Source organism: Melanerpes formicivorus, unplaced genomic scaffold (assembly GCF_026170545.1).
Source record: "Melanerpes formicivorus ecotype bairdi unplaced genomic scaffold, bMelFor1.0.p_v2 SCAF_40, whole genome shotgun sequence".
Taxonomy (NCBI): domain Eukaryota; kingdom Metazoa; phylum Chordata; class Aves; order Piciformes; family Picidae; genus Melanerpes; species Melanerpes formicivorus.
Window position 1 is genome coordinate 4,179,082 of NW_027142392.1, and position 25,661 is coordinate 4,204,742.

The 25,661-nt window shown below is 44.5% G+C and overlaps 1 protein-coding gene and 1 long non-coding RNA gene across 4 annotated transcripts in view; one reads left to right on the top strand and one right to left on the bottom strand.

Annotated features, from left to right (window-relative positions):
• LOC137451244 (uncharacterized) overlaps nt 1-25,661 on the top strand; it is a 252,222-nt gene that overhangs the window by 86,337 nt on the left and 140,224 nt on the right. The window lies entirely within an intron of this gene.
• Nucleotides 1-25,661, bottom strand: part of LOC137451233 (fer-1-like protein 6) — a 70,351-nt gene that overhangs the window by 37,623 nt on the left and 7,067 nt on the right. For 2 of the 3 annotated variants that reach the window (XM_068158582.1, XM_068158584.1), the window contains exons 1-13: nt 20,649-20,814; nt 15,646-15,728; nt 12,500-12,626; nt 11,829-11,883; nt 11,603-11,734; nt 10,872-10,934; nt 10,666-10,744; nt 9,698-9,854; nt 8,320-8,506; nt 7,076-7,268; nt 5,260-5,603; nt 3,631-3,739; nt 1,981-2,161 (exon numbers count right to left, since the gene is read on the bottom strand). In XM_068158582.1, the coding sequence (XP_068014683.1) occupies nt 1,981-2,161; nt 3,631-3,739; nt 5,260-5,603; nt 7,076-7,268; nt 8,320-8,506; nt 9,698-9,854; nt 10,666-10,744; nt 10,872-10,934; nt 11,603-11,734; nt 11,829-11,883; nt 12,500-12,626; nt 15,646-15,728; nt 20,649-20,683 (1,745 nt within the window). In that variant the 5' untranslated portion in view covers nt 20,684-20,814. Of the gene's footprint in view, nt 1-1,980; nt 2,162-3,630; nt 3,740-5,259; nt 5,604-7,075; nt 7,269-8,319; nt 8,507-9,697; nt 9,855-10,665; nt 10,745-10,871; nt 10,935-11,602; nt 11,735-11,828; nt 11,884-12,499; nt 12,627-15,645; nt 15,729-20,648; nt 20,815-25,661 lie in introns of those variants that run through there. The other variant, XM_068158583.1, reaches the window with a different exon arrangement.

Sequence of the window (25,661 nt, forward strand, 5' to 3'; positions counted from 1 at the left end):
GCTGGTTGCCTGGGAGAAGAGACCGACCTCTGCCTGTCTACAACCTCCCTTCAGGTAGTTGTAGAGAACAACAGGGTCTCCCCTGAGCCTCCTCTTCTCCAGGCTAAGCAACCCCAGCTCCCTCAGTCTGTCCTCATAGGGCTTGTGTTCCAAACCCCTCACCAACTTCGTTGCCCTTCTCTGGACTCGTTCCAGCAAGTCAACCTCCTTCCTAAACTGAGGGGCCCAGAACTGGACACAGGACTCAAGGTGTGGCCTAACCAGTGCAGTGTACAGGGGCAGAATGACCTCCCTGCTCCTGCTGGCCACACTGCTCCTGACACAGGAACTTAAAACATCCAGTGATGAGATCACTAATATGCCAATATGAGATGACAGTCACATAGTTATTAGTTGATATCTGTAGTTGGATAAACTGTTTTAGGGATAAAAAGCAGCAGCATTTTACATCAGTTTGAGCAGAAGGGATTTTTAATATTGGACAACTTTGTTAATACTGGAGTGAGCCAGGAAGCAAATAGCAGATTTAAAGGATGATTAAAGAATGATTCATTCTTTTGCAGTGGTTTGTTAAATGTAAATCCTTGTTAAGGGGGAAAAATAAAAATCCCACAGTCTCTTAGGGAGAACAATAACTCAGCTTGTACCCAAATCTGCAGTCCTGTTAATGAGGAGAGGCAACTATCTTTCTGTTAAACATTGGTGGTTTCCCCTTCACTTTATTTGCTGCAGAAACAAAAACCTCTATGATGGTACTTTCCTTCCTGTTTCCTTCCACTAACTCTTATTTAATCTGGCTAAGCCATTGATCCCAAGAAAGGATAAAAGTACTTTTTCAGTTTAGGGAGGTCCAGAAATCAAGTAGATACAGGTTGCTATTTAGAATAGAATAAACCAGATTGGAAGAGACCTTCAAGATCATCGTGTCCAACCCATCAACCAATCCAACCCACCTAAACAACTAACCCATGGCACCAAGCACCCCATCAAGTCTCCTCCTGAACACCTCCAATGACGGCGACTCCACCACCTCCCCAGGCAGCCCATTCCAATGGGCAATCACTCTCTCTGTATAGAACTTCTTCCTGACATCCAGCCTAAACTTCCCCTGGTGCAGCCTGAGACTGTGTCCTCTTGTTCTGGTACTGGGTGCCTGGGAGAAGAGACCAACCTCTGCCTGTCTACAACCTCCCTTCAGGTAGTTGTAGAGAGCAATAAGGTCACCCTTGAGTCTCCTCTTCTCCAGGCTAAGCAACCCCAGCTCCCTCAGCCTCTCCTACCTTATCCTCTCTTTCCTACCTTATCCTTACAGCTGTACATTGCCTAGCAGTGCCTGGCCTTCTAAAGAGTGAGGTTATATCTAGTTTTGTCATCCAAGCATTATCAGGGACTGTGCTACTTACCCAAGCAACAAAGAAACTAGTTCTTTTTATCAGCAGCTTTGATATGAGTTAAACCTCTACACTTCTGTTAATAAACAGGGCCACTTAGAAGAACTGTTCTGCATGTTTTCATCCATTGCTGCAGTCTTTTTTTCAATAACTGTTTCCTCTGTTACTATTTAAGTCTCCATCTATAAATATTAGCTCTTGAAAGTGTTCTGGGAAGCTGACCTTGTCTTGACCTGATTTCAGCGTCTTTTGTTATTCTGCTTCAGGAGCTAATCACTAGGTGGATGTTGCTTGTAATCAGAGATGGGACCTTACACCAGCACTGAAGAGGTTGCACTTTCCAATAGCTTTCCAATGTATAGTTGTTAGAAGACAGCCCTTTTGGAAACACCAGTAGTTCAAGAGTCCATAAGGCCAAGATCAGAAGAAGAGTGTAATTCACTTCAGTGGAGCCTAATCACTAGGTGATCAATTTACTGTTGAGAAAGGTGTAATTGAGAGTTTGAAAGCCTCAGTTCCACACAACCCGTTTATTGCTGCCAGAAAGCCAGAGTCCTGCATGATAAGGTTTTGAAGCACAGATCCTCACCTGTTCCCACCTGTGATCAGTGGCCTCTCAGGAGGTGTGGTGGATATCAGGGGTACTCCAAGGTCATGAGAAATTTCATCCTCCACCTCATGCAGCAGGCTTTCTTCTGCTTCTTCATTACGTTTCTTCTTTTTCCTTCCAGCTCCTGCTGACACTCCATCAGTGATATTCCCAAAGTTCCCTAGAGACACAAGGTTACAAGTGAAGAGATGAATAGGATAGGATAGGATAGGATAGGATAGGATAGGATAGGATAGGATAGGATAGGATAGGATAGGATAGGATAGGATAGGATAGGATAGGATAGGATAGGATAGGATAGGATAGGATAGGATAGGATAGAATTAACCAGGTTGGAGAAGACCTTCAAGACCATCAAGTCCAAGCTATCACCCAATACCATCCAATAGGATAGGATAGGATAGGATAGGATAGGATAGGATAGGATAGGATAGGATAGGATAGGATAGGATAGGATAGGATAGGATAGGATAGAATAGAATAGAATAGAATAGAATAGAATAGAATAGAATAGAATAGAATAGAATCAACCAGGTTGGAGAAGACCTTCAAGACCATCAAGTCCAAGCTATCACCCAATACCATCCAATAGGATAGGATAGGATAGGATAGGATAGGATAGGATAGGATAGGATAGGATAGGATAGGATAGGATAGAATAGAATAGAATAGAATAGAATAGAATAGAATAGAATAGAATAGAATAGAATAGAATAGAATAGAATAGAATAGAATCAACCAGGTTGGAGAAGACCTTCAAGACCATCAAGTCCAAGCTATCACCCAACACCATCCAATCAACTAAACCACGGCACCAAGTGCCTGATCCAGTCTGTTCTTAAACACTTAAACAGATGATTGGCTTGAAGGTTGTAGACAGCAACACTGGGGTACATAAGCACAACAATAGGAAGTGTCAGGGTGCCAGTGTGCACTTAGACTCTTAGTGGGGCTGGCACAGAGATGAGCAAACCTCTTCAAGGGAAATGAAACCTATTCAAGCTTCTCTCTTAAGGGAAATTTCTTCTTGCTTTGAAAATACTCAATGTCTATGAAAATAGTTTCATTCTCTCTTTAGTCTGCTCCTGAGGACAATTCAGCTCCACTATGAGGAGGTTGCTTACGCAGTACAGTCCTGCTTTGCTCAGAGAGGACAGGACTTACCAGGAGAATCTTAGAGAATAAGCTGGTGTATGCATTTTGCTGCTTGGCTGTATATCACCTGGATGCCACTTTCACAGACTTACATGTAGCCCAATGGGGTTGGCCAAGATGGTCCAAGTGGATCTTCCCTGCCAGGAACTAATTCCAGTGGGCACCACAGAATGAACCCTGAAGCAAATTGAGTTTGGTCTCCCAAGAGGTTAGGAGGCTAAATACTGGGTGAGTTGCTGTATATAGTGATTGAGAGGATTTGTACTAATACAGGGCACCTGGGAGTAGAGATAGCTAGGCATCAGTATGCCCAGTTTGACTGCTATGCAGAAAAGTGATGATCAGGGTTTAATTCAAATATAAACCCTGTTCTGAAGCTGACTTCTGACCCCTGAGACACAGCTGTCAATGGCACATATCATCCTTCTGCTCCTGAGACTCCCTCTACTTTGGAGAAGAGCTTAACACACTTACCAACAGAAACCTCAAAGGTTATTGGCTTGTCCCCCACCTTCCTATCAATCATTGTGGCTTCAAAAAATGCCCCAAAGAGGAGGAATTCCTCAAATCTCTCTTCATAGATCTATTGGAGAAGAAAGAGGCAGAAAATTTACATTTAATTAACCTTCTATTCTTTTTTACAGCACAGAGGAGTCTCTAGCAGCTGTGTTACTGTCTTAGATCTACTGGATTGAGGTGGTCATTGTGGCACAACTTGTAGGAACAAATAATACCTCTTCTCTGAGAGACTGAAATAATTGGGGAAAGAGGTAAGTTTAGGTGACTTTGGTCTTAATATTGTCCACCTATATCATAGTATCATAGTATCATAGTGTCAGTCAGGGTTGGAAGGGACCACAAGGATCATCCAGTTCCAACCCCCCTGCCATGGGCAGGGACACCCCACACTACATCAGGCTGGTCAGAGCCTCATCCAGCCTGGGCTTAAACACCTCCAGGGATGGCACCCCAACCACCTCCCTGGACAACCCATTCCAGGGCTTCCCCACTCTCATGGTGAAGAACCTCCTCCTCACATCTAGCCTGAATCTCCCCCCCTCCAGCTTCATTCCATTCCCTCTAGTCCTATCACTACCTGAGATCCTGAGAAGTCCTTCCCCAGCCTTCCTGTAGGCCCCCTTCAGATACTGGAAGGCCACAATGAGGTCACCTCAGAGACTCCTCTTCTCCAGACTGAACAGCCCCAACTCCTTCAGTCTGTCCTCACAGGAAAGGTGCTCCAGCCCTCTGATCATCCTCGTATCACAGCTGATTACATAAGACTCACTACCCTTTACTGGAATTTTGATGAATGACATTCCAAAATGGGGAGATAATTAGTCATGAGAATATTTTTCTTCCTATTTCCTGGGTAACAAAGTACAGAGATGGGCTATGCACCAATGTCCTGTTGCTCTCAGCTGGTGATGCGATGGTGCAGAGAATCAAAGCTCAGGTATTGGTTTGGGACCCGAGCCCTCATCCCCTGCCACAACAGCACAACCTTCCCCAAGCATCAGAGCGCAGATCTTTCTATGATGTAATGCAGGACAACAGGTGGAGTTAGGAAAGTAACATGAATTAACAGCATGTTGAGACTGAGCACATGATTTGCAGCTACTCTCCCCAAGAGATTAGCAATCCAAGACTGCATTGATGATGCAGGGCAGTGAAACAGGCTCGGCTGTGCATCTCAGCACTTGTACAAGTTCTCTATGTCAGTGATTCCCTGCTGACTTTAATCAACAACTGATTTTCTTGAATTCAAGAAATCAGACTTTAAAATTGCCAGCAGCCCCCATTGGCTCTCTGTCATTGAGCAGATATTATGTCATACACATTTCTAGCAGCAGCATATGGATGCAGCTAATGCAGAGACTGTTTTATGGCAACCAAGTCCTACTTTTTATGAGTTATAGGCACACATTAATGCTTCACCTGTGCTACAATACTATGGGAAGCTCCCAAGACTCTGGAAGCAGAGAGAAGCTGTGGGGAGCATATAAGAACAGTGTTCCATGTCTTGAACCAAACTCCACACCTCAGTGCCATGCCTGGGGGTTTAGGAGCACATGTCAATCAATACCTTAGTATCATACCGACCTCTGAAGGCACATCAAACGGCTCGACTTCCACTTCAGTTGAGTTCATCTTATCTGAAGGAGAAGCTGACTTCCGATCCTCTCCTGCTTTCTCGGGCTTGTCTTTTCCTTTGGATGCTTTGAAGTCTTTAGATGGCAATTTGATGTCCTTGATAACACTTGAGAACTTTGACTCACGTGCCCCTCCTGAAAGGATCTCTACAGCAATCTCAATGAAGAGACGTCCCCTGAAGGAGACTCCTTCTCCAAAACCTTCATTAAGCTCCTGGTAGTCATCTATGAGACTGTGATTCCTGGGTGAGCCATAGAGATTAATCCAGGCAGGCCCAAAGGTAGGCAAAAACCCTGGAGATAAAGCACTTTCATGTCATTTCTGTTAGGTGCTAGCACACTCTCCTCAGTGTCTGCTTCAAAAAAATCTTGCCTCTTGGGCACTAAAAGCCAGACCTGGACCAAATTATTAGGATAGAATGGAGTAGAATGGAGTAGAGTAGAGTAGAGTAGAGTGGAGTGGAGTGGAGTAGAGTAGAGTAGAGTAGAGTAGAGTAGAGTAGAGTAGAGTAGAGTAGAGTAGAGTAGAGTAGAGTAGAGTAGAGTAGAATAGAATAGAATAGAATAGAATAGAATAGAATAGAATAGAATAGAATAGAATAGAATAGAATAGAATAGAATAGACCAGGTTGGAAGAGACTTTCAAGATCATCGCGTCCAACCTATCATCCAACACCACCTAATCAACTAACCCATGTAACCAAGCACCCTGTCAAGTCTCCTCCTGAACACCTCCAGTGATGGCGACTCCACCACCTCCCCAGGCAGCCCATTCCAATGGGCAATCACTCTCTCTGTGTAAAACTTCCTCCTGACCTCCAGCCTGAACCTCCCCTGGCACAGCCTGAGACTGTGTCCTCTTGTTCTGGTGCTGGCTGCCTGGAAGAAGAGACCAACCTAAGCATGAGGACTGCCTCATATAGAGCACTGTTTTGCAGGGTGATTCTTAGGCACCAGGGAGTCTCTGCTTATACACAACCAGGGACCTTGTCAGCATGGAGCTTTCTCAGAAAGTGCTCATACTGCATGTGCTGGGGCATGGTGTCTACTGCACCTCTTGAAAAAATTAGCTTGCTTCTATTGACTGAGGGCTGTGACACAGTGGGAGTGGAATAAAGGCTTTCTCAGCTTGTCTAAACTGTTCCCAAGACTGTGCCACCACTCAGTTTATATGATTTATCTTTCAGTTTCTGTTAAAGGACTCAGATGTTTGAATTGCCAGTTATGCACTTACTCTCCCTTTGCTGAGCTATGATAACTGGCCATAATACACACATAAATCACTGAAAAGACTCCAGATAGTGAGCTTGACCTCATATATGTGAGGATAAACATGTCAGTCCATGGTACCTCCTCGAGCTGTGACAGCACCCAGCTGAGCTTTGCCTAAATACTTTGCTCTTACTGGGTAGCTCAAAAACACAAGTTTACTCTGCCCAAGGTTTGCTCCCTGTGCTTTTGTCGCCCAACCAAAAATCACATGAACTATAAACTTACATCAGTCATCCCTAATGGATGTGCCCCAGTCACAGAGAAGGTACCAAATTTGATAGCAGCCCTGTAACGAGAAAGGCAGTGGCAGACCACCATGCACCGAGCATATCATAATATAACTTCAAATTAGGTGAGAGGAGATCTCTGAAAACTAGCAAAAACTAGGGATGTTCACTTGAGCTCTAGGCATTCCTGAAATGGGGCCAGCCAGTGCCCAGATTCTGAGCAAGTAGATTTTACTTTAAGGGCATGTTCTGGAATAGACATTTTACCTTTGTCACCATCTTGTTCATTTGATATTTTCTTCAGGTCAATGAAGTGGGTGGCTAAGGCCACATCGTTCATGCTGCCTTCATCCCAGACCTGGATTTTGACTCTCCGGCAGAGGGGAGGGAACATTTCCTTGAAGACAATCTGCTCGTGCCATATTGGATCTGCACAGTTCTTTTGCACTGTTGTCCGACCCTGCAATGAAAGCCCAGCAAATACATCCATAGAGGGGTGAGACTCTGGAGAATGGCAATTCATACAGTGGAAATTGCATGGAATGGAATGGAATGGAATGGAATGGAATGGAATGGAATGGAATGGAATGGAATGGAATAGAATAGAATAGAATAGAATAGAATAGAATAGAATAGAATAGAATAGAATAGAATAGAATAGAATGGAATAGACCAGGTTGGAAGAGACCTTCAAGATCATCGTGTCCAACCTACTATCCAACACCACCTAATCAACTAACCCATGCAACCAAGCACCCTGTCAAGTCTCCTCCTGAACACCTCCAGTGATGGTGACTCCACCACCTCCCCAGGCAGCCCATTCCAATGGACAATCACTCTCTCTGGGTAAAACTTCCTCCTGACCTCCAGCCTGAACCTCCCCTGGCGCAGCCTGAGACTGTGTCCTCTTGTTCTGGTACTGGCTGCCTGGGAGAGGAGACCAACCTCTGCCTGTCTACAACCCCCCAGCAACATCTCTTCAGCCATTTTTTAAAGCACAAATATCCTGCAAGCAGCTCAGCTTTTCTATTAGCTCCTTACTTTCCCTTCATATCTAATAAATGACCACACTATGGCTAAAGAGTTCGCACCTGCACGCAGCAGAGCCTGCAATAAAATCTAATCCTTCGTGGCCCTTGTGTACAAAACAGATTTGTGAAGCCAGACTTTGGCCTTCCTGCTGCAAATTGAACGCCTCCAAACAGCTTTTGAAATACCTGGGGGGTGGTGATGCACTGCAGTTTCCCTCAGAAAAGATTAAACTCATTGCAGCTACCAGGCTGCAGGTACCAGTGGAATTAGTTTAACTGAGTCCATTTTTCTAGCATGAAATATGATCACTGCAGTTCCTTTTCCAAGCATAAGCCTGCATGCTAGGTATGCAGAGCCCCCACGAAGACCCACCCTGGGCCAGGCTCGCTCCATTCCCAGAGCCAGTGCTTAATCACCAGCCTGTAGCATAACCCGTAGGGAAGAAGGCCTACATTTGTGATCAGAAGGATCTCAATTACCATTTGACCTGCAAACATGACCACCACATATGGATCCACAAGGTCCTTACTGTCCCCTATGAATGCTTTGGTGACATTGGCCATGATACTGGAGTTCATCTTCGGAAGTCCTTCGGCTTTGTAAATTCTCACGTAGAATCTGGCCCACGGTCTTTCAGATGGAAAACCTTTGGGGATCAAGAGGTTCCTGAAAGAAAATGGAAGTCATTTCCTTAAAATGGACAAGTCAGAAAATGGAGTTATGCTTTTCCCAACAAAGTTGTCATCTTGAGTTAGCTTGCATCCTGAGAAGACACAAAAAGGCATAAACCTTTGCTTTAGCATCTAAACCAAAACATTTCCTAATTAACATGAGAACATTATGGACTGTTACAAGGCAAACTTGTCCATGTGATATAGAACCAGGGTCAGTTAGATCAGGTTGCTCAGGATCTTGCCCAGTAAGTTCTGACTCTCTCTAAGGATGGAGATTCCCCACTCTCTCTGGGACCCTCTTACTTTTGACCACCTTTATGGTAAAAAACCAAAATCTTCTATCTGTTCTGAAATTCCTTTGTTCTAACCTGAGTCCAAAGACTCGCACCCTTCTACTGTATTCCTCTGAGAAGACTCTGTCTCTACCCTCTTCATGTAGGATACCTCTTCACCTGCTCTTCTTAAGGCTCAAGAAACCAACCCCCTCTCTCCCATCCCCACACCCCTTTCCCTGTGGACCATGTATTTCATCCCTCCATCGTGTTGATGGCCCTACATGGCCTTGACCCAGTATGTCAGTATTGACCAGAAACACTGCTCTTGTAACATTTAAAGGTATGCTGGCAGCATACTTGGCCACCTTGAATGTCTGTGTTTTACAGGAAGAATGCTAACACACTTGAATTTATCATGGAATCATAGAATGCTTTGGGTTGGAAAGTATCTTCAAAAATCATCTAATCCACCCCACCCCCCCTGCAGTGAGCAGGGACATCTTTAACTAGATCAGAGTGCTCAGAGCCCTCTCCCACCTGACCTCCAATGCTTCCTCTTTATCTAAAGATATAGAAGATATCCATGCACACACATCTCATAGATGAGAGGGAATAGCTTTTCTTCATATTTTTTCTTCTTACTTCTCTGCTTTTCAGAAATGTTTCATTGGTTTCAGATCAATGAATCTTCTGTCAGGGATAATCTGGCACTTAGCCCCAGGGCACGGTCACCTCTAATAGCTGCTGAGAAGTGACTCCAATATGCCCTTTAGTTTGGTTGAGGGCTTTGTAAAAACTCTCTTTGAGCACATAAGAACAACCAACTGTACAATGCTATCCTGCTATTAACCCTGACTGAAAGGAGGGCAGAGGACTCTTGAGGTACTTAGGAGAGAAGAAAGCAGTACTTTTCGATCTGCTCCTCAGTATCAGCTGTTTTCTGCGTAGCTTGTATTGCATCACCTTTCCCAGTCACACTGATGTCACACTTCAGGTATCCCTTGGCTCCAGTCCTAATATCAGCAGGGTCTGTGAGAAGTGCCCACTTGTCACAAAACTGATGACCTGCAAAGTGAACAAACTTAAACACCCAGGAGCAAGAAATACAGGACCTAATTCAGAGACTAAGGCAGTTTGAGTACAGACACAGGCTGCTCCCTTCAGTCAGGTCAGTGCTCTCTACTGACTCTTGCAGGAGCACTGACAAGAGGGCGACACAAATGTCTGTGCAATTTTCCTTAACTGTGTGGGACTTCTATAGAAAGTGGCCTAAAAATGTCCATTCCAAAGACTGGGAATAGGACCAGGTCCTTGAGTAATTATGAAAAAGAGAAAGACACCAGTTTTGTGGGTGGTTCTAAAAACAGGCCAAGAAAGGGCTGGGTGATCTTTCTTTGTCTTCAAGTTTTAGAAAGCACTGGACAGCTCTGAGGATGGCAGGTCAGGTGAGCCCATGGTCTCCTCTTCATCATCTCCTCCTCTCTCCTGTTATGGTTTGCACCTCTCTCATCTTGTACTCTCCTCACCATTCCTTCCATGCTCCACCCTTTTCTGCTTCCCTCCACCCCTTCTACCTGAACACATAAGAGAGAGTTCTGGATGCTCTATAATGAATGAGTGAGTTGGGTTCTGTAGAGCATTCTGCTGCCCACTCTGACTCCCTAAAGAAAAGTCACCCTTTAATAAGTGCTTCCCATCAATGGGCAGGTTGTCAAAGTGGTTTCAGTGTTGAACTTGTTTCCAAACCTGTCTCTGGTGCTCTGCTATTCAAATAAGAGAACAACCCTTCCAGATTTATTTTATCTCCTTCTCCTCTTTTTCCCTGCCTCATATCTCATATAACAGAAAAAAAAAGGGCAGAAAATGCGCTGCTTACCTGGCTGACTATACACTGTTCCCAGATCTACTTTAAAGGAGCCTATCAACACACTCCCGATCAGTTTGTTGTGCATAACCTGTTAGAAAGAGGCCAGTTAAAGAATGTCACTGTGTCTCTTCCCAGCCAGCATAAGGAAGAATCCAAACAGAGGTAATGAGCAGCAACAGCCAGAACCACTCTCTACTGCTTTCCTAGGTACTTACAGAGATGTTGATTATTTTGTCAAAGAGGAACACCTGCGGTCCAACAAAATCAAATAGGAAGTACTGTGGGAAAAGGAGACAGCAGGTCAGAATTGCCCTTGTGCTGCTAGCCAGCGCTGTCACAGCATGGTTTAGCTTTTTGGGTTACCACACAGAGCCCTGGAGTTGCTAGGGAGGCAGTGGTGAACATAGGAAGGTCTTGCTCCCTGGCTCAGACCTGTGTTCTATTCTCCTTCTTGCATAGCTGCACAACACTGCCCTTTGCAAATGCCTGCGGCCCTCCCTCTGCATCAGAGAGTATTGTCAAAGGGACAGGAGGTACAAGGAAACCCAAAGGACCAGTTGGTGTAGGGAGTTGTTTTGGACTCATTTGTCACCAGCTGGGACAAATGTATGCCAAGAAAAGGCTGGAACAATGAAACAGAAGAAAAGGGAGGTTAGACATAGCACCTAAATGAGTCATTTGAAAGAGCTGCAGAGCACAGGTAGTAGGGCAGGATCCAGTGGAGGGGGTGGGGAACAGGATGCACAAATCTTGACAAGAGAAAGTAAACCTAAAGGAGCTATTGCTGGTGCTTGGCTAAGCTTGAAACTCAAACAGCTCATGGGCAGACTTGCCTACTCAAGCATACAAGTGCTACAAGCTTACTTCATCCCCTTTTGAGCTATCAAGTGCTGGAGCCCACCCATATCCACTGAAGAAAGAGTCTCCTTCAAAAGACAGCACCTACCTCATTGTAGAAAGGTGCATTTGTGCCTTCCTTCACTGTTGTTTGCTTCTTCTCATCACCTATTTCAATGATCACCACAGGGTCGATGTTCTCACCCACCAGCTGTCTTGCCTCAATGATAGTGATAGCAATCTGTGGAGTACAAGAATGCCACATGCACTCCTGGGCTCATGGCCAGCCTGCCTGTGGATTTCACAAGTATATAAGGGCTGTCACCCCTCCTCACCTGGTAGTTCTGGGATTTCATCTCCTCTTCATGAATCCTGGTCACCAGCTTTGCCCTATTTGAAAGATGAAGGAGGTCATTAGGCATCTCTAGGCAAGAGCTGGTACTTGAGGACGTGTGGGAAAGACTTCTCACCACTAAGCAAACATTGATTATGGCAGGTAGCTTGGTTGTGAGCTGTTAGGCTTAACTGCATCAGCAGAGCCCATCCCTGTGTTTCTCATATACTTGATAATAGGGAAAGTTTTGCATTCACACACAGATCAATGCAGCTACCAGCTGTGCATGGGAACCAATTCTTCTGTTTATCCTATGAAATCTGGCTCCATTCCTCACCTGTACATAAAAAGCAACTACACAGGCTCTTGGCTATAGTGGTTGCTGTCCTCTTTAAACTCATTTTCATCAGCAGACTTAATCAGCACAGTTGAGGGACTGTCAGCATCCATTTCAATCTCCCCCTGCATTTGGTGACAATCAGTTTTAACCTAATAATATTTTCCTGACAAGTACATCCCACTCTGCCATGTAGGAGAGCAGGAGTGAAGGCATCACTGCTGTCAACAAATGGATTTTCTCTTAGCAGATGTATTGTCCTAGGACAACACCATTCCCAAGGAGGATGGAAAAGGTGTCTTAAGGGATGTTAGGTAAGGTATGCCAAGGAGCACCTTTTCCTCTTTGGGCTTAGGGATCCAAAAGCACTGGCCAGTGTGTCACTGGTCATTTGGTCTTCCTCTCCTTCCTCTTGTATTCTGAGAGTATCATGGTGAAGACTTGCACTTTCATCATGATCACCTGGTGAAAACAACAATCAAGAAAATAAACTCACCTCTGATTTCTACTAGGAAACTTGCAACAGAGCAGTGAACTCATCAGCATGAACTGAATATTTTATTTATCTGGGTATCACAATCAGAGATACAGTACTGGTCTGTATGGAGCAGTATTGATGTGATCAGTTGCCCTCCTGCAGAAAGTCATGCACCTTATAAATCATGGCTGTAGCTGCTGTCTTCAATCCCTGTGCACTCCTAACAGGTACATGCACACTAATCACACCCAACTGCTCCATCTCTCATCTGCTAGAAAGACAGAGAGACAAAGTAGGGTTGAATATGTTACTTTCCAGCAGTGAGTCTGCCATCCAAGGTTTGTCGCAGCGGTCTGACTCACTTCGATCCCTTCTAAGTGACCAAAGTGGAGTTTAATGTAATTTTTCACCATCCCACTTTGTAGAGATGATGAACTAGAAAATCTTGTACAGCTAGGCAGCTAGATAGCTGTACAACTAGTTGAAGATGATTCATGGATCTCTTGCAGAGTGATACTCTGATGAGACAAATAGCTTCCAGAAGTGCTTATTTTCCTTCCTGACCACAAACAGAATCTCAGCAACTAGCTCAGACGTACACATCTACATTTGGCCAGGGAAGCCCTTCCTGCATTGCTCTGATTTCTCCTCCTGCTCTGACAGAAGCCCTGCCAACATCTTAGCCCCTTGTCAAGAATGTCTGTGTTCAATGTCTTCCTTGGGAAGGGAGTTGTGTGTTTTAAGTGAAAGTTTAATAGTTAGATTTGTCAGTCCAATAGTGAAAGTTATGAGAAAGAAAAGTTCAGTGGCCCTGTACCTGAGTTATTTCTGCTGTAAAAGCTGTCATGTGGTACCTTCAACAGCAAAGATGACTAGCTTAGCAATACCCAGGGACTTAGGTGACCTTGTGGATGACCTTGCATAAAATGAAAGGGAACAGATCCAAGTATATTTTCTGCAAGTACTCTGCAGCACTGTGCTCACATTACAAAACTAGACAAAATGTTGTAGTATTCACTTGAGGGGCATTTAGCAACTGGTAGCGAAGGATCATATATCGTACAGTAAAACTCACTTGGGTAGCTCTCATCAGGTCTGAAAATTCCTTTTTTGGCTGGCTCCCACAAGCACCTACTCAGAAGTAAACAGATACAGAGACAACTTTGCCTTCTGTTGCAAGGCAGCCAGCTCCATGAAAGTTCTCTACTCATATAACCTGTGTGCTCCCCAGTTGCCACTCTGGATCTTGTCCAACCTCTGTAGTATATAGGGATGATGAACTTGACTCTGCATCTTTGTAGGCATAGCCTGATTTTCAGCCCTAGAGGCAAAGCAAAGGCATCTCTCCATAGTTTTGCATCTGTAGCCCCAAGTTCCCATGACTACCCACCATATCCTATTTACTCTAGTGCATGCTGTTTGATTGTGGGCTTGTAATAGTCTGTGTTGTTTGCACTGAGACGACAAAAGATACAACTTCCTCCCAGCTGGAGGTCAGGTGTCTTGTCAGCATGACGCCCTGCCTGGACCATTTTCTGTGAGCTCTATGTTGTTTGTATTGAGATGTAAGCCCTTTGCAATGGTTCTTTTCCCCTTTACAGCTCCATTTTCCTGAATTTTTTATACCTGAATCACTGTCCTTTCCCCTCTCAATAACCACGTGTGTGTCATGCATACCAGAGTCTTGTCACACAGAGCTGCAGGAGTTACTCCCTGTGTGGATCCAGTAAATGGTTCCCTGACAACATTTCCCTACTGCCCAAATCTCAAGGCAAGAGAGGACTGGTGTTTGCTGTACCTTTCCTAATTCAGACTCTTCACCAGTCACAACCAGCAAAGATGTCAATGAAATAGATGAATACACAGCATAAGGATCCCAAATGATCCAGTGATTCAAACACAGTAATTAGAATTAAACAGAAATCTGAGCATTCACATGGCAGACTGAAGCAAACCACAGTATAGTGAATCTTGCAGAGCATGGTAGATTTCATGGAGTGGAAAAGAACTCCAACATATTTGTAACTAATAAGAAGCTTATTTGTCTCTGCCCCAAAAGCCCTTGCTGTAAGGACCAGGGAGAAATATGTTTAAAAGTAGTGTCCTTTAGCTAAATAGTTCTTATAGCACTGATGGATTCTTCTTTAAAAGTAGTGTCCTTTAGCTAAATAGTTCTTATAGCACTGATGTATTCTTGTTTCTACCCAACAGAGTCAAGACAAACATGGCTGCTTTATTACAAGGCTGTAATTCAAGGGCTGCACTAAACATGCTGCAAAAATGCCATGAAATCTGAGGCACAAGATTATAAAATACAATTACAGGAGGTGGAGACTCTGTTGTGACTGAAATGCAGAGTTTGGTGAACAGGAGGAGTATGGTGATGCCAGAAAAATGACAGCAGCAGGATGTGCAGGGCGATGTGTCCTTAGCTTGGCAATGATTGCCGTGTTAAGGGGAAGAAATGGGAGACTCTGTATGTCATGTGGTTGCATCCATGTTGGTTAAAAAAACCCCAACCAAACACATTATTAAAAACAAAACATTAACTGAAAAACTGCTGCACATTTAAGAGGAGAATTACCATTAAGCTCCCAGGTTTATTGAGCCAACCAATCCAGCCACCACCAACTTGTTAAGGTGTCTAGAAGCAGCAGTCCTTCTGGAGGAATTACACACATAAAATGAGTTATCTATCACTAGAGCAGGGGGGGGAAAAGAAAGCTTTCCAAAATGTCTCCCCATGGTAAGAATCAAAGTGAGAGTTTTTGGTTTACTCTACCAGATATAGCAGTCTGGACTCAGGGAATCTGAATGTGGGCTGAATTAAACAGTTAAGTCAAAAACAATTAGCTCTCTGCTTACTTCGGAGTGATGAGGAATTTACTGCCCATTTTATCAATACTAAGCCCTAAGACACAAACCAAATGAGTTCACATGAAATGAGGTGTAATTTAATCCCCCACCTGCTCTTAGTTGCAATATTGGTTTACGAGGCCTTACCCAGCGCGTCTTTGTTTGTAATAGTCAACCCTTTCTCGCCTTTCTTTTTCTTCTTCAGCTTCATGCCAGCAAACAGCCCCTTTCTGAAAAAAGTGGGAGGAAAAAAGTGATCAGTGCAGTATCTTCAAGCTCTTTTCTATGCTGGATTCTGATTAACTCAAGGAGCTATTAAGAGGGAGTTCTGCTTTCCAAATGAGATTCTATTCTGATTTTCCTTTTATTGAAAGTGAACAAGAGAAAGCTCTGGGTTTATAGATTCCATAGAATCAATAAGGTTGGAAAAGACCTCGGAGATAATCAAGTCCAATCTATCACCCAACACCTCATGACTAACTAAACCATGGCTCCAAGTGCCACATCCAATCCCCTTCTGAACACCACCAGGGATGGTGACTCCACCACCTCCCTGGGCAGCCCATTCCAATGGCAAATCACTCTTTCTGGGAAGAACTTTCTCCTCACCTCCAGCCTAAACTTCCCCTGGCACAGCTTGAGACTGTGTCCTCTTGTTGTGGGGCTGGTTGCCTGCCTGGGAGAAGAGACCAACCCCCACCTGGCTACAACCTCCCTTCAGGTAGTTGTAGAGAGCAGTAAGGTCTCCCCTGAGCCTCCTTTTCTTCTCTTCTCACCTTCTTGAGGCTAAGCAACCCCAGCTCCCTCAGCCTCTCCTCACAGGGCTGTGCTCCAGACCCCTCCCCAGCCTTGTTGCCCTTCTCATCTAATTTTATTTATTTTAAAAACCTGGCCATGCACAGCCACCACTCAGCAGAATAAAAGTTAGCTTGAGAGACTATTTTTATCAAAGAAAAGCCTGTGGATTTATCATTTTAAATGAACCAGACAAACCTGACATAGTCAGAAATCTGTAACTAATTTGTCTTTATTTGCTGGTGAAAATGTAAATCCCATTGTTGCAGGCTTCACCTGCCTGCTCAAATCAACATTTCTCACATTCATACTGTATAGTAGCAATTTATGTGGTTCTGTTTGCAGGCAGTTTGGCCCTTTCCAATTTGAATTGTCAAGGAAAACATTCCAGCATATCTGAAAAAAATTTCACTTTGAAATGCTGAAATTCCCTGCTTATGTACTTTCTTTACTTCTCACTTTGAGAGCTGAAACAGTCCCTAAATCCCAAGCAGATTTGTGCCATTGGTGAACTTGAACCCACCTAGAACTTCACTTTTATTTAGTGTATTGCTCTATACTCTTCTCCCAATTATTAGTCACATTGGTTCAGGAGTTGTTTTGTGTGGGCATGATTTCATGCTACAGTTTTTCCAAGCAAACAAACATGCTGCATGTTTCAGAGGGAAAAACAACCTGTGCTGCTCAAGAATTTTGTGTTATCATAGTATCATAGTATCATTCAGGGTTGGAAGGGACCACAAGGATCATCTAGTTCCAGCCCCCCTGCCATGGGCAGGGACACCCCACACTAGATCAGGCTGGCCAGAGCCTCATCCAGCCTGGTCTTAAACACTTCCAGGGATGGGGCCTCGACCACCTCCCTGGACAACCCATTCCAGGGCTTCACCACTCTCATGGGGAAGAACTTCCTCCTCACATCGAGCCTGAATCTCCCCACCTCCAGCTTCATTCCATTCCCCCTAGTCCTATCACTACCTGAGATCCTGAGAAGTCCTTCCCCAGCCTTCCTGTAGGCCCCCTTCAGATACTGGAAGGCCACAATTAGGTCACCTCGGAGCCTTCTCTTCTGCAGACTGAACAGCCCCAACTCCTTCAGTCTTATTCAGTGTTATTGTCTCTACTGACAAATGGACTGAATGGGGAGAGTGGAACACAAATTATTTAGTACAATGGCAATATTTTTCAGCCCAACTGTTCCAAGCAAGCAAGCATCTGCTAGTTGAACAAACCTGGTAACCATCAGTGCTCAAATAGCTGAAAACACCTGCAAACTTGGAGTGCATTTATCTATGAAGGAAAAGCTACTGCAAGCTGGAAAGGGAAGCTGATAACATTCAAAAGTTGTATTCACAGAAAGCAAATCAATTTTAATGGCCAGACCCAGGAGGAACATTAATAATGCTGGAGACAAGTGCAGCAAGTGCACAGATGCCATATTCCAAAGAATGCCAGAACCCAACCAGTATGACTGGAAATGTAGTAGCAAGACAAAAAAAAATAGAATAAACCAAACCAGGTTGGAAGAGACCTTCAAGATCAACGTGTCCAACCCATCATCCAATCCAACCCACCTAAACAACTAACCCATGGCACCAAGCACCCTGTCAAGTCTCCTCCTGAACACCTCCGGTGATGGTGACTCCACCACCTCCTTGGGCAGCCCATTCCAATGGGCAATCACTCTCTCTGTATAGAACTTCTTCCTAACATCCAACCTAAACCTCCCCTGGTGCAGCCTGAGACTGTGTCCTCTTGTTCTGGTGCTGGCTGCCTGGGAGAAGAGACCAACATCTGCCTGTCTACAACTTCCCTTCAGGTAGTTGTAGAGAGCAATAAGGTCACCCCTGAGTCTCTTCCTCTCCAGGCTAAGCAACCCCAGCTCCCTCAGTCTCTCCTCATAGGGCTTGTGTTCCAAACCCCTCACCAACTTCATTGCCCTTCTCTGGACTTGTTCCAGCAAGTCAACATCCTTCCTCAATGTCTCAAGCAAAGCAGGAGTCAGAGAACAACTGGACAGAAAGGCCATTAATACAGCCTGATGTGGAAACTGGATGGTCTTCCACAATTTTATGTTTACTCAACACCAAAACACCTTCAAGACCGAACTGCAGAAGTGGAGTGACAGAAAAAGGAGCAGCCAAGCTTGAGATTACTCCACAGGCACCAAGAGCAAAATCCATCTTTGAAGCAAACCAAATTTCAATCTCAGCTTTTTAGTCTGCTGTAGGTTCAAGACATGGAAAGGCATCAGAGTGCTCCTGTGTGCTCTTTTGCATCTCTGCCCCCATTGGTTACCCTGGCCAAGTGCAGCAATAGCCACAAACAGAAGTGTCCCTCAAAAGCATTGATGGTGGTCTCTGGAGTCAGCAGCTCAGCGTGCAGCATCAGTAAAACAAAGCCAATATGGTGTTGGGTATCATCAGGATGGATATTAGGAAGGAGGGAGGAGGCAAGGGGTGGCATTTTGCCTCTGAAGCATTGGTGAACCTGCACAAGATTGTGAGACATGATCCCAGAATAATGCAGGTAGACCTAACAACAATGTGCCCTTGAGGCCATGAAGACCGATAGTATCCTGGGGTGCATTAAGAAGAGTGTGACCAGCAGGGCAAGAGAGGTTCCCCTCCCCCTCTCTGCTCTGGTGAGACCACATCTGGATTATTTGGTCCAGTTTTTGGGATCCCAACTTCAAGAGGATATGCTAGAAAGTGTCCAACAGAGGGTTACAAGGATGATTAAAGGACTGGAACATTTATCTGGTGGGGTGGACCACCAAACATGGCCAAGTTCACGTGCTCTCCCTGAATATCACCTCCTTTTGCCACTGCTGGAGACATAGCATTGTGCCAAATGGATACTAGATCTGACCCCTTAGAGTATTTCTCATGCTCTGGTGATTCCCTGATAACAAATACCAGATCTGTGTATGGCTCAGTCACCTGGCAGTCATGCTAGATTTGAACCAGGAGTGGGTGCATTATCACATTACCTGTCAGAATGATCAAAGCGCAGCACTCAATCTTTTGCCAGAATTATACCCAATCTAGCATAAACTCCAAAAGTGAGAAAGTTAATCTGTTCTTGGAACACTCTTGAACAGGAAGGAGAGTTCATCCCCAGGCAGCACAGCCTCATGTGACCACTGTGTTCTGGAGGGGTACCTGAATTTACTGTGTTGTCTAACTGAAGCTCTGGTGTTTGAAAATGAGCTGTACAGTGAGCAGTGACACAGAGAGATGAACAGAGAAGGAGCACACCACAGAACAAGAGCACTCAATGACTTCAGGCAACAAGTTTATAAGAAACCAGTACAAGTGTTCTTCAGTGTGACATACAAATCACTGCAAAGAAGGCTGTGGAGACCAAAGAATTCAAATTTTCAGGTAAATACATGGAGTTTGTGGCCAAAGAGTCCAATATCCTTCCAGCTCACACTTTCTTAAGTGCACTTAAGAAGTGACACTGCTAAGGGTAGGTAGCATCAGGCTCATACCTGTTTCACAGACCCTTCAAATCATCCACCCTTAGCCCCTAGGATGAAGGAGACCTTACAGTCTGACCCAGTTGCTTCCATGCTTTTAGGACTTTAACAACAACAACAACAACAAATATTATTTTCCTAGATGCTAAATGCAGAATGGCTACAAGATGATCTGGAAGAAGCGATACCAGGTATATTCAAACACACTCTGAACAACACAGAATTTCAACTTTTGCATGGTTCACAGTTGGGCCTCAAAGAGTCTTAAACTCTAAAGGTTTGAGAGACAATAGGACCATAGCATGGGACCACTGCAAACACTGGCAATTTACCCAGGCACATACAGCCTCATGCTTTTCAAGTCCCATCCCTTCTGCAGAAAAGCAATGACACATTTAACATCCTTATACATCATGAGTCATGACAGCAAATAAGCCACATCCTGAACAGATGCAAATTAGTGGTCACATTCAACAACTTTTCTGATGTCCACACACGAGAGCTGGGCGACAGATCTACCAAACACTAACACATGCCTACAAAATAAAGAACGCAGTTATTACACATAAGGGGTGCATTTCGACTCTTCCTGCACCTCTTAGAGTTCTTTTCTCCCTCTTCAGAGAGTTTGAGCCATCACCTGCTGGTCTCAGAAAGATTTCCCTTGGCTTCATGCAGGTGGAAAAGGCTAAAGAAAGCACAAGGCAGTACTGAATAGACAGATACAAGCAGTAATAATCAGGGCTGCCAGGGACATTTAAACAATCATTAAAGGACTTAGTTAATCTTTTGTTCAAGACAGAGTCTCTAAATATAATGAGTTGAATTTAACTCAGACATTGGAAGAATTTCCTGAGGGTATTAGACATACCTGTGGACCTGATGTGCCACTGCTGAGGACTCCATCCTTTCTTCCAGTCACTACCTTTTACGTTGTGAACAGGGCCTCCAAGCTTGTATTTGCATTTGAGATTGCATTTAAGTTTGCTACTTGCTGGTAGCAAATGTGGTGCCTGGTTAGTCAAGCTGGTAAACACTGAACAAGAAAAGCAACTGATCCCTGTGCAAACATTAACTCCTCTTGCCCTGCAGAGACCTGCGGGAACGAGCCAGTGAGCTGTCCTCAAGGAACAGCTCCAGCTAAAAGGACTCTCAGAATTTCACACCCACCAAGACACATCGAAAAGACTTAGATTTTAGACAGGCTAACCACCTTGTGATAAAATACTCCTATCTTAAGTATTCATGTATTTACACCCAGGAATTTAATGCAAGTATCATTCCTTTTTCTCTATTTCCTCACTTTTTTCCACCCACAGCTTGCCTGACTTCTCTGTTGCAGACCAATATGCAGGACTCCGTTGTTCCCCTTTCTTCTCCTCCCATCTCCCCAGGTAAAAGGCTTAATATGTCTTATTTTTAGTTGGTAAACACAACTCTTGCCTCCAGTCTTCTATGGACAACTACTTCCTTGTCATCTTCTCTTGGCCATACATCAGCCCTTGCTGAGAATGGGTTACAGAGGAACAAGATGTCTTTATTTCTACACTTCCCACAAGACCATTTTCACACTGCTCTTAGCATTTTCTGATGGGAACTCACCTATTGAGAGGACAGTCTCTTACCATCAGACTGAACATCTCTCTAAGGACACCTTTGGAATTAAGTATTTGAACCCCAGCATCCTTCCCAAGGTACATAATTAAGTTGTCTGCTGTGATGAAGTCCCCATAGTGTATGAGGTGTCAGTAGTTTTACTGGAATGAGAAATGGAGCAAAGAAGTTACACAATGCTAGGAGGCTTAACCCAAGTGATCAGCCAGGTTCAAAATTCTGCCTCCTTCCAGGGGTTTTGGGTGACTTTTGGGAGATTGCTGTGTCTGCAGGTCAGGCTCAATTAGTATAATAGTATCATAGTATCAGTCAGGGTTGGAAGGGACCACAAGGATCATCTAGTTCCAACCCCCCTGCCATGGGCAGGGACACCCCACACTACATCAGGCTGGCCAGAGCCTCAAATCATTTTGCTCAAATCAATTGCTCTGCCGTGGTTAAACAGCTTCCAGCTTAGCTGTCCAGAAGCTGCCCTGCCCTTCACCAGCATTTGAGTGGCTGGGCAAAATTCTGTCAGGATAAGAAATAGTAATTAAATCAGATCTCTCATACAATCCCATATCTTTCAAGAGGCATGTGCAAAAGGCCCTTTTCTCCACTGGAGCAGAAAATCAAATGTGGGGTTTTTTACTCAACCTTCTGAAATTCACAGTTAGACCCAAGGTCTGATTCTGGCTTTTTCTGAGAGTGCTCTTCTTCAATTTCTTTTCCTGTTTTCTCTTATCTTCCTTCTCTTTCTAACACAAACAAGCCACCATAAAACATTAAGAGCAATAACAGAAAGCACCAGCAGCACATGCCTTATGTTTGGGTGGTGACTTGTCTGTGTCCCAGGTGGTTCCTGGTGCTCTAGATACCTAACTCCCCTAATAGGCTTGAGAACTTCAATATAAAAAAGGCAAGAAAAATAAAGAGAAAGAACCAAATGAAAACATCAAAGTTTGCATTTAATGATTTTCAACCCTCTCTCTGTTGCAGGGCTGAACTGAGAAATGAATCATTACCAATACAGAATGGTTTCACTACCTTGCCCTAAAATTTGCAACTGAATTAAGCTGGATTGGTAGCTCTGCAGGAAAACGTTGTCAAGAATCATGGAATCAATAAGATTGGAAAAGACCTCAAGGATCATCAAGTCCAACCTGTCACCACAGACCTCATGACTACTAAACCATGGCACCAAGTGCCACATCCAGTCCCTCCTTGAACATCTCCAGGGATGGTGACTCAGCCACCTCCCTGGGCAGCCCATTCCAGTCTTGGCCACCTAATTTCTAGGCCCTAGTAAATCCATCCCCTGCAATATTTGTTAAACTCATTTTTCCTGTGCTTTGCATCTCCTGTTGCCATCCAGCAGAAACATCCTTACACCAGGATGTGGCAGCAGCATACTGACCGCAGCACCAGTGCCTTCATACCTACTGTGCAAGGCAGCTCAGAGTAGTAACTGCTCTGCACAAGGAGCTGCTCTGTGCCACAGGAACAGGTGAACAGAAAGTGCTGGGCTGGTTTCTGTGGTATGAACTTGAGTCTCAACAGATAGTCCTTTCTATTTACAAAGGGGGTGTTTCTGTGAGCTGCTTGATAAGTCAAGGTGGGGGTTGTGCCCAGCACGAAGTTATAGAATGTTTGAGAGTATAAAGAACTAGAAAGCTTACATAAGGGGAGGTTTTCAGTAGTCAATATGTTTAAAAAGTGACTCAGTCCCTCTCCTCCCATAAAAAAGTGGACCAGCTCTGGGCCCAGCCACACCTCCAGTAAAAGGACAGGGGTAAGAATTCAAGATATAGAGTGTAGTTCTAGCCTCATTCTTGCCACACTCATAAAGTTATGTAACTTTGGGTGATCTAGTTATGGGATTTAAAACACTTATGTGTCCCATGGGAAGAGCACTGTGAGACTTAAGTGATGCTTGAGAAGTTCTCTTATCAAAACCACAGTGTTTACAGAGATGGGCTGGTGCATGGAAGGCTTGAACTAAATGGTTCCTCATAACTACCATAAACCCTTAGTGATCCACATTTGCAGTTTCTCTAATGGGTGCTGTTGTTGCCAATCACCCTTGAAACCCTAAGGGGCTCAGTACTTCGTGCTCCACTAAGCTGCAGCAACAGGCTGCCCAGAGAGGTGGTAGATGCCCACCTCTCTGGAAGCATTCAAGGTCAGGCTGGATCTGTTTAAAGATGTCCTTGCTCACTGCAGGAGGATTAAACTAGATGATTTTAAAAGGTCCCTTCCAACACAACCCATTCCATCATTCTATAAACCTAAATGGTTCCAAACTGGGCATGTTGCTGCTACACACAAGCAGCCATCCACAGGTATTGATTTGTTCTGAGATATGCCAGAGAACATGAACCAGAAATCATCCTCAGAGTGTCAGAACAACCTTATTTGAGAGAAAGTGATACTTGGTTAGAAAACATGAGAAGATTAAAGAGGGTGTCTCCCTAACAGGTATAAACTGGTGAGCTAGCTAAGTGATTACCTAGATCCCAAGTAATGGGATTTTAGTGTAATTTTTAAGGAAAGAATCCATTTGTTACAAGCTACACAGGAGCCCTATGAGGAGAGGCTGAGGGAGCTGGGATTGTTTAGCCTGGAGAAGAGGAGGCTCAGGGGTGACCTCATTGCCCTCTACAACTACCTGAAGGGTGGTTGTAGCCAGGAAGGGGTTGGCCTCTTCTCCCAGGCAACCAGCACCAGAACAAGAGGACAGAGTCTCAAGCTGCGCCAGGGGAGGTTTAGACTCGAGGTGAGGAGAAAGTTCTTCACTGAGCGAGTCATTTGTCATTGGAATGGGTTGCCCAGGGAGGTGGTTGAGTCATCGACCCTGGAGGCGTTGAAGAGGAGATTGGACGTGGCACTTGGTGCCATGGTCTAGTCATGGGGTCTGTGTTGATAGGTTGGACTCGATGATCCTCGAGGTCCTTTCCAACCTAAGTGATACTGTGATACTGTGATGTAGCTAATGATCCAGCTGAAAATAAGTGCTGCAAGTTGGTCAGCCAGGGGTGCAGAGCCAGAACTTGACAACTGCTGTAAAACCTGGGGCAATGTTGTTGGATTATCCCCAATGAGTGCATTTCTTCCTGAATATTGAACTGAAGCATGAATTGATGTAAAGAGAAAGCTTTTAAATCTGAAAAATTAAATAGAGGCTTCATGGAAGTGTGTTATATTCAGTGCCCTATCCAATGGGGACCTCAGGGTTGTGAAATCATCTCTGTCTTTTTGCACTTGGTTTGCTAGATATATTTTAATTTTAGGAAGAGAAAAACATACCTAAGTACAGGGTGGTTGCTACTCAGGAACCATGAATTGTAATCCCAACTATGCCTCAAAGCAGCTGAGAAGCTTTTGGCAGGTCTCTGTGTCCCTGCTTCCCCTTCCACCTACCTGCTGGTACATCAGGTGCTACAGCATGGTTCAGGCAGCACAAAATGGCTCAGATCCCTGCTAATGCCTTTGGTTCTGCTTTTATAATGTACAAGAAGCTACAGGATCTACAGAAGTAATGAAGCATCGGTGACAGGCTTGGGTCTGCACTGGCCTGCAAAACAAACCCACTCAGCCAGTGAGGCAGGGCTCATCACCAGGTCAGCCTACAGTTGGTGTTGATACCAAACTCAGTGTGCTGTGAATGTAAAAATAAGGCTTAGGTCTCTGTCCTGGGCAGGAGCCTTTCCTGATTCAAGCTTTGTTCCTGTGAAGTCAGGCAGAGATGTATCCTTTACCAAACCTTTCCTTCAACTCTTCACAGTTGGTGCCAGGTCTTGGCATTCAAGCTGGTTTTGCAGCTCATCTGTGCATCCTTCTTCTCTCCATGGGACTTGTTGTAATACAGCACTTAAACTTCAACTTTCCAAAGAGCTTTGGCAGGATTTGACAACAAATTGCTGTTTAGCTAGAGCAGCAGTGGAATAATAAGTCCCAGCTGGATGGACTTAGTACACGATAATATGGAAGGTTTGGACATGGCTGTAGGATCAGTTTCAAATAAGTTAGTATCTTGTTAAGGTATGAATTAAGCCACAGTGGTTTGACTTCTCTTCCTCCTTTCCCTATATACACATTCCCAGTCATCGAAGGCTGCCTGGGACATGGATATGAAGCATCCCAAGGGCTACCCTGTTTTGTGCCAAACCCTGTCAGTGTCAAAGGCAGGGCAATAAGCTGTCTGCTGTGTTTTGATGGGGAAACAAGGCTCTGCTCAGTACAGCTATCATGATTCATGGCCCAAAACTACAGCCCACCAACACAATCCCCA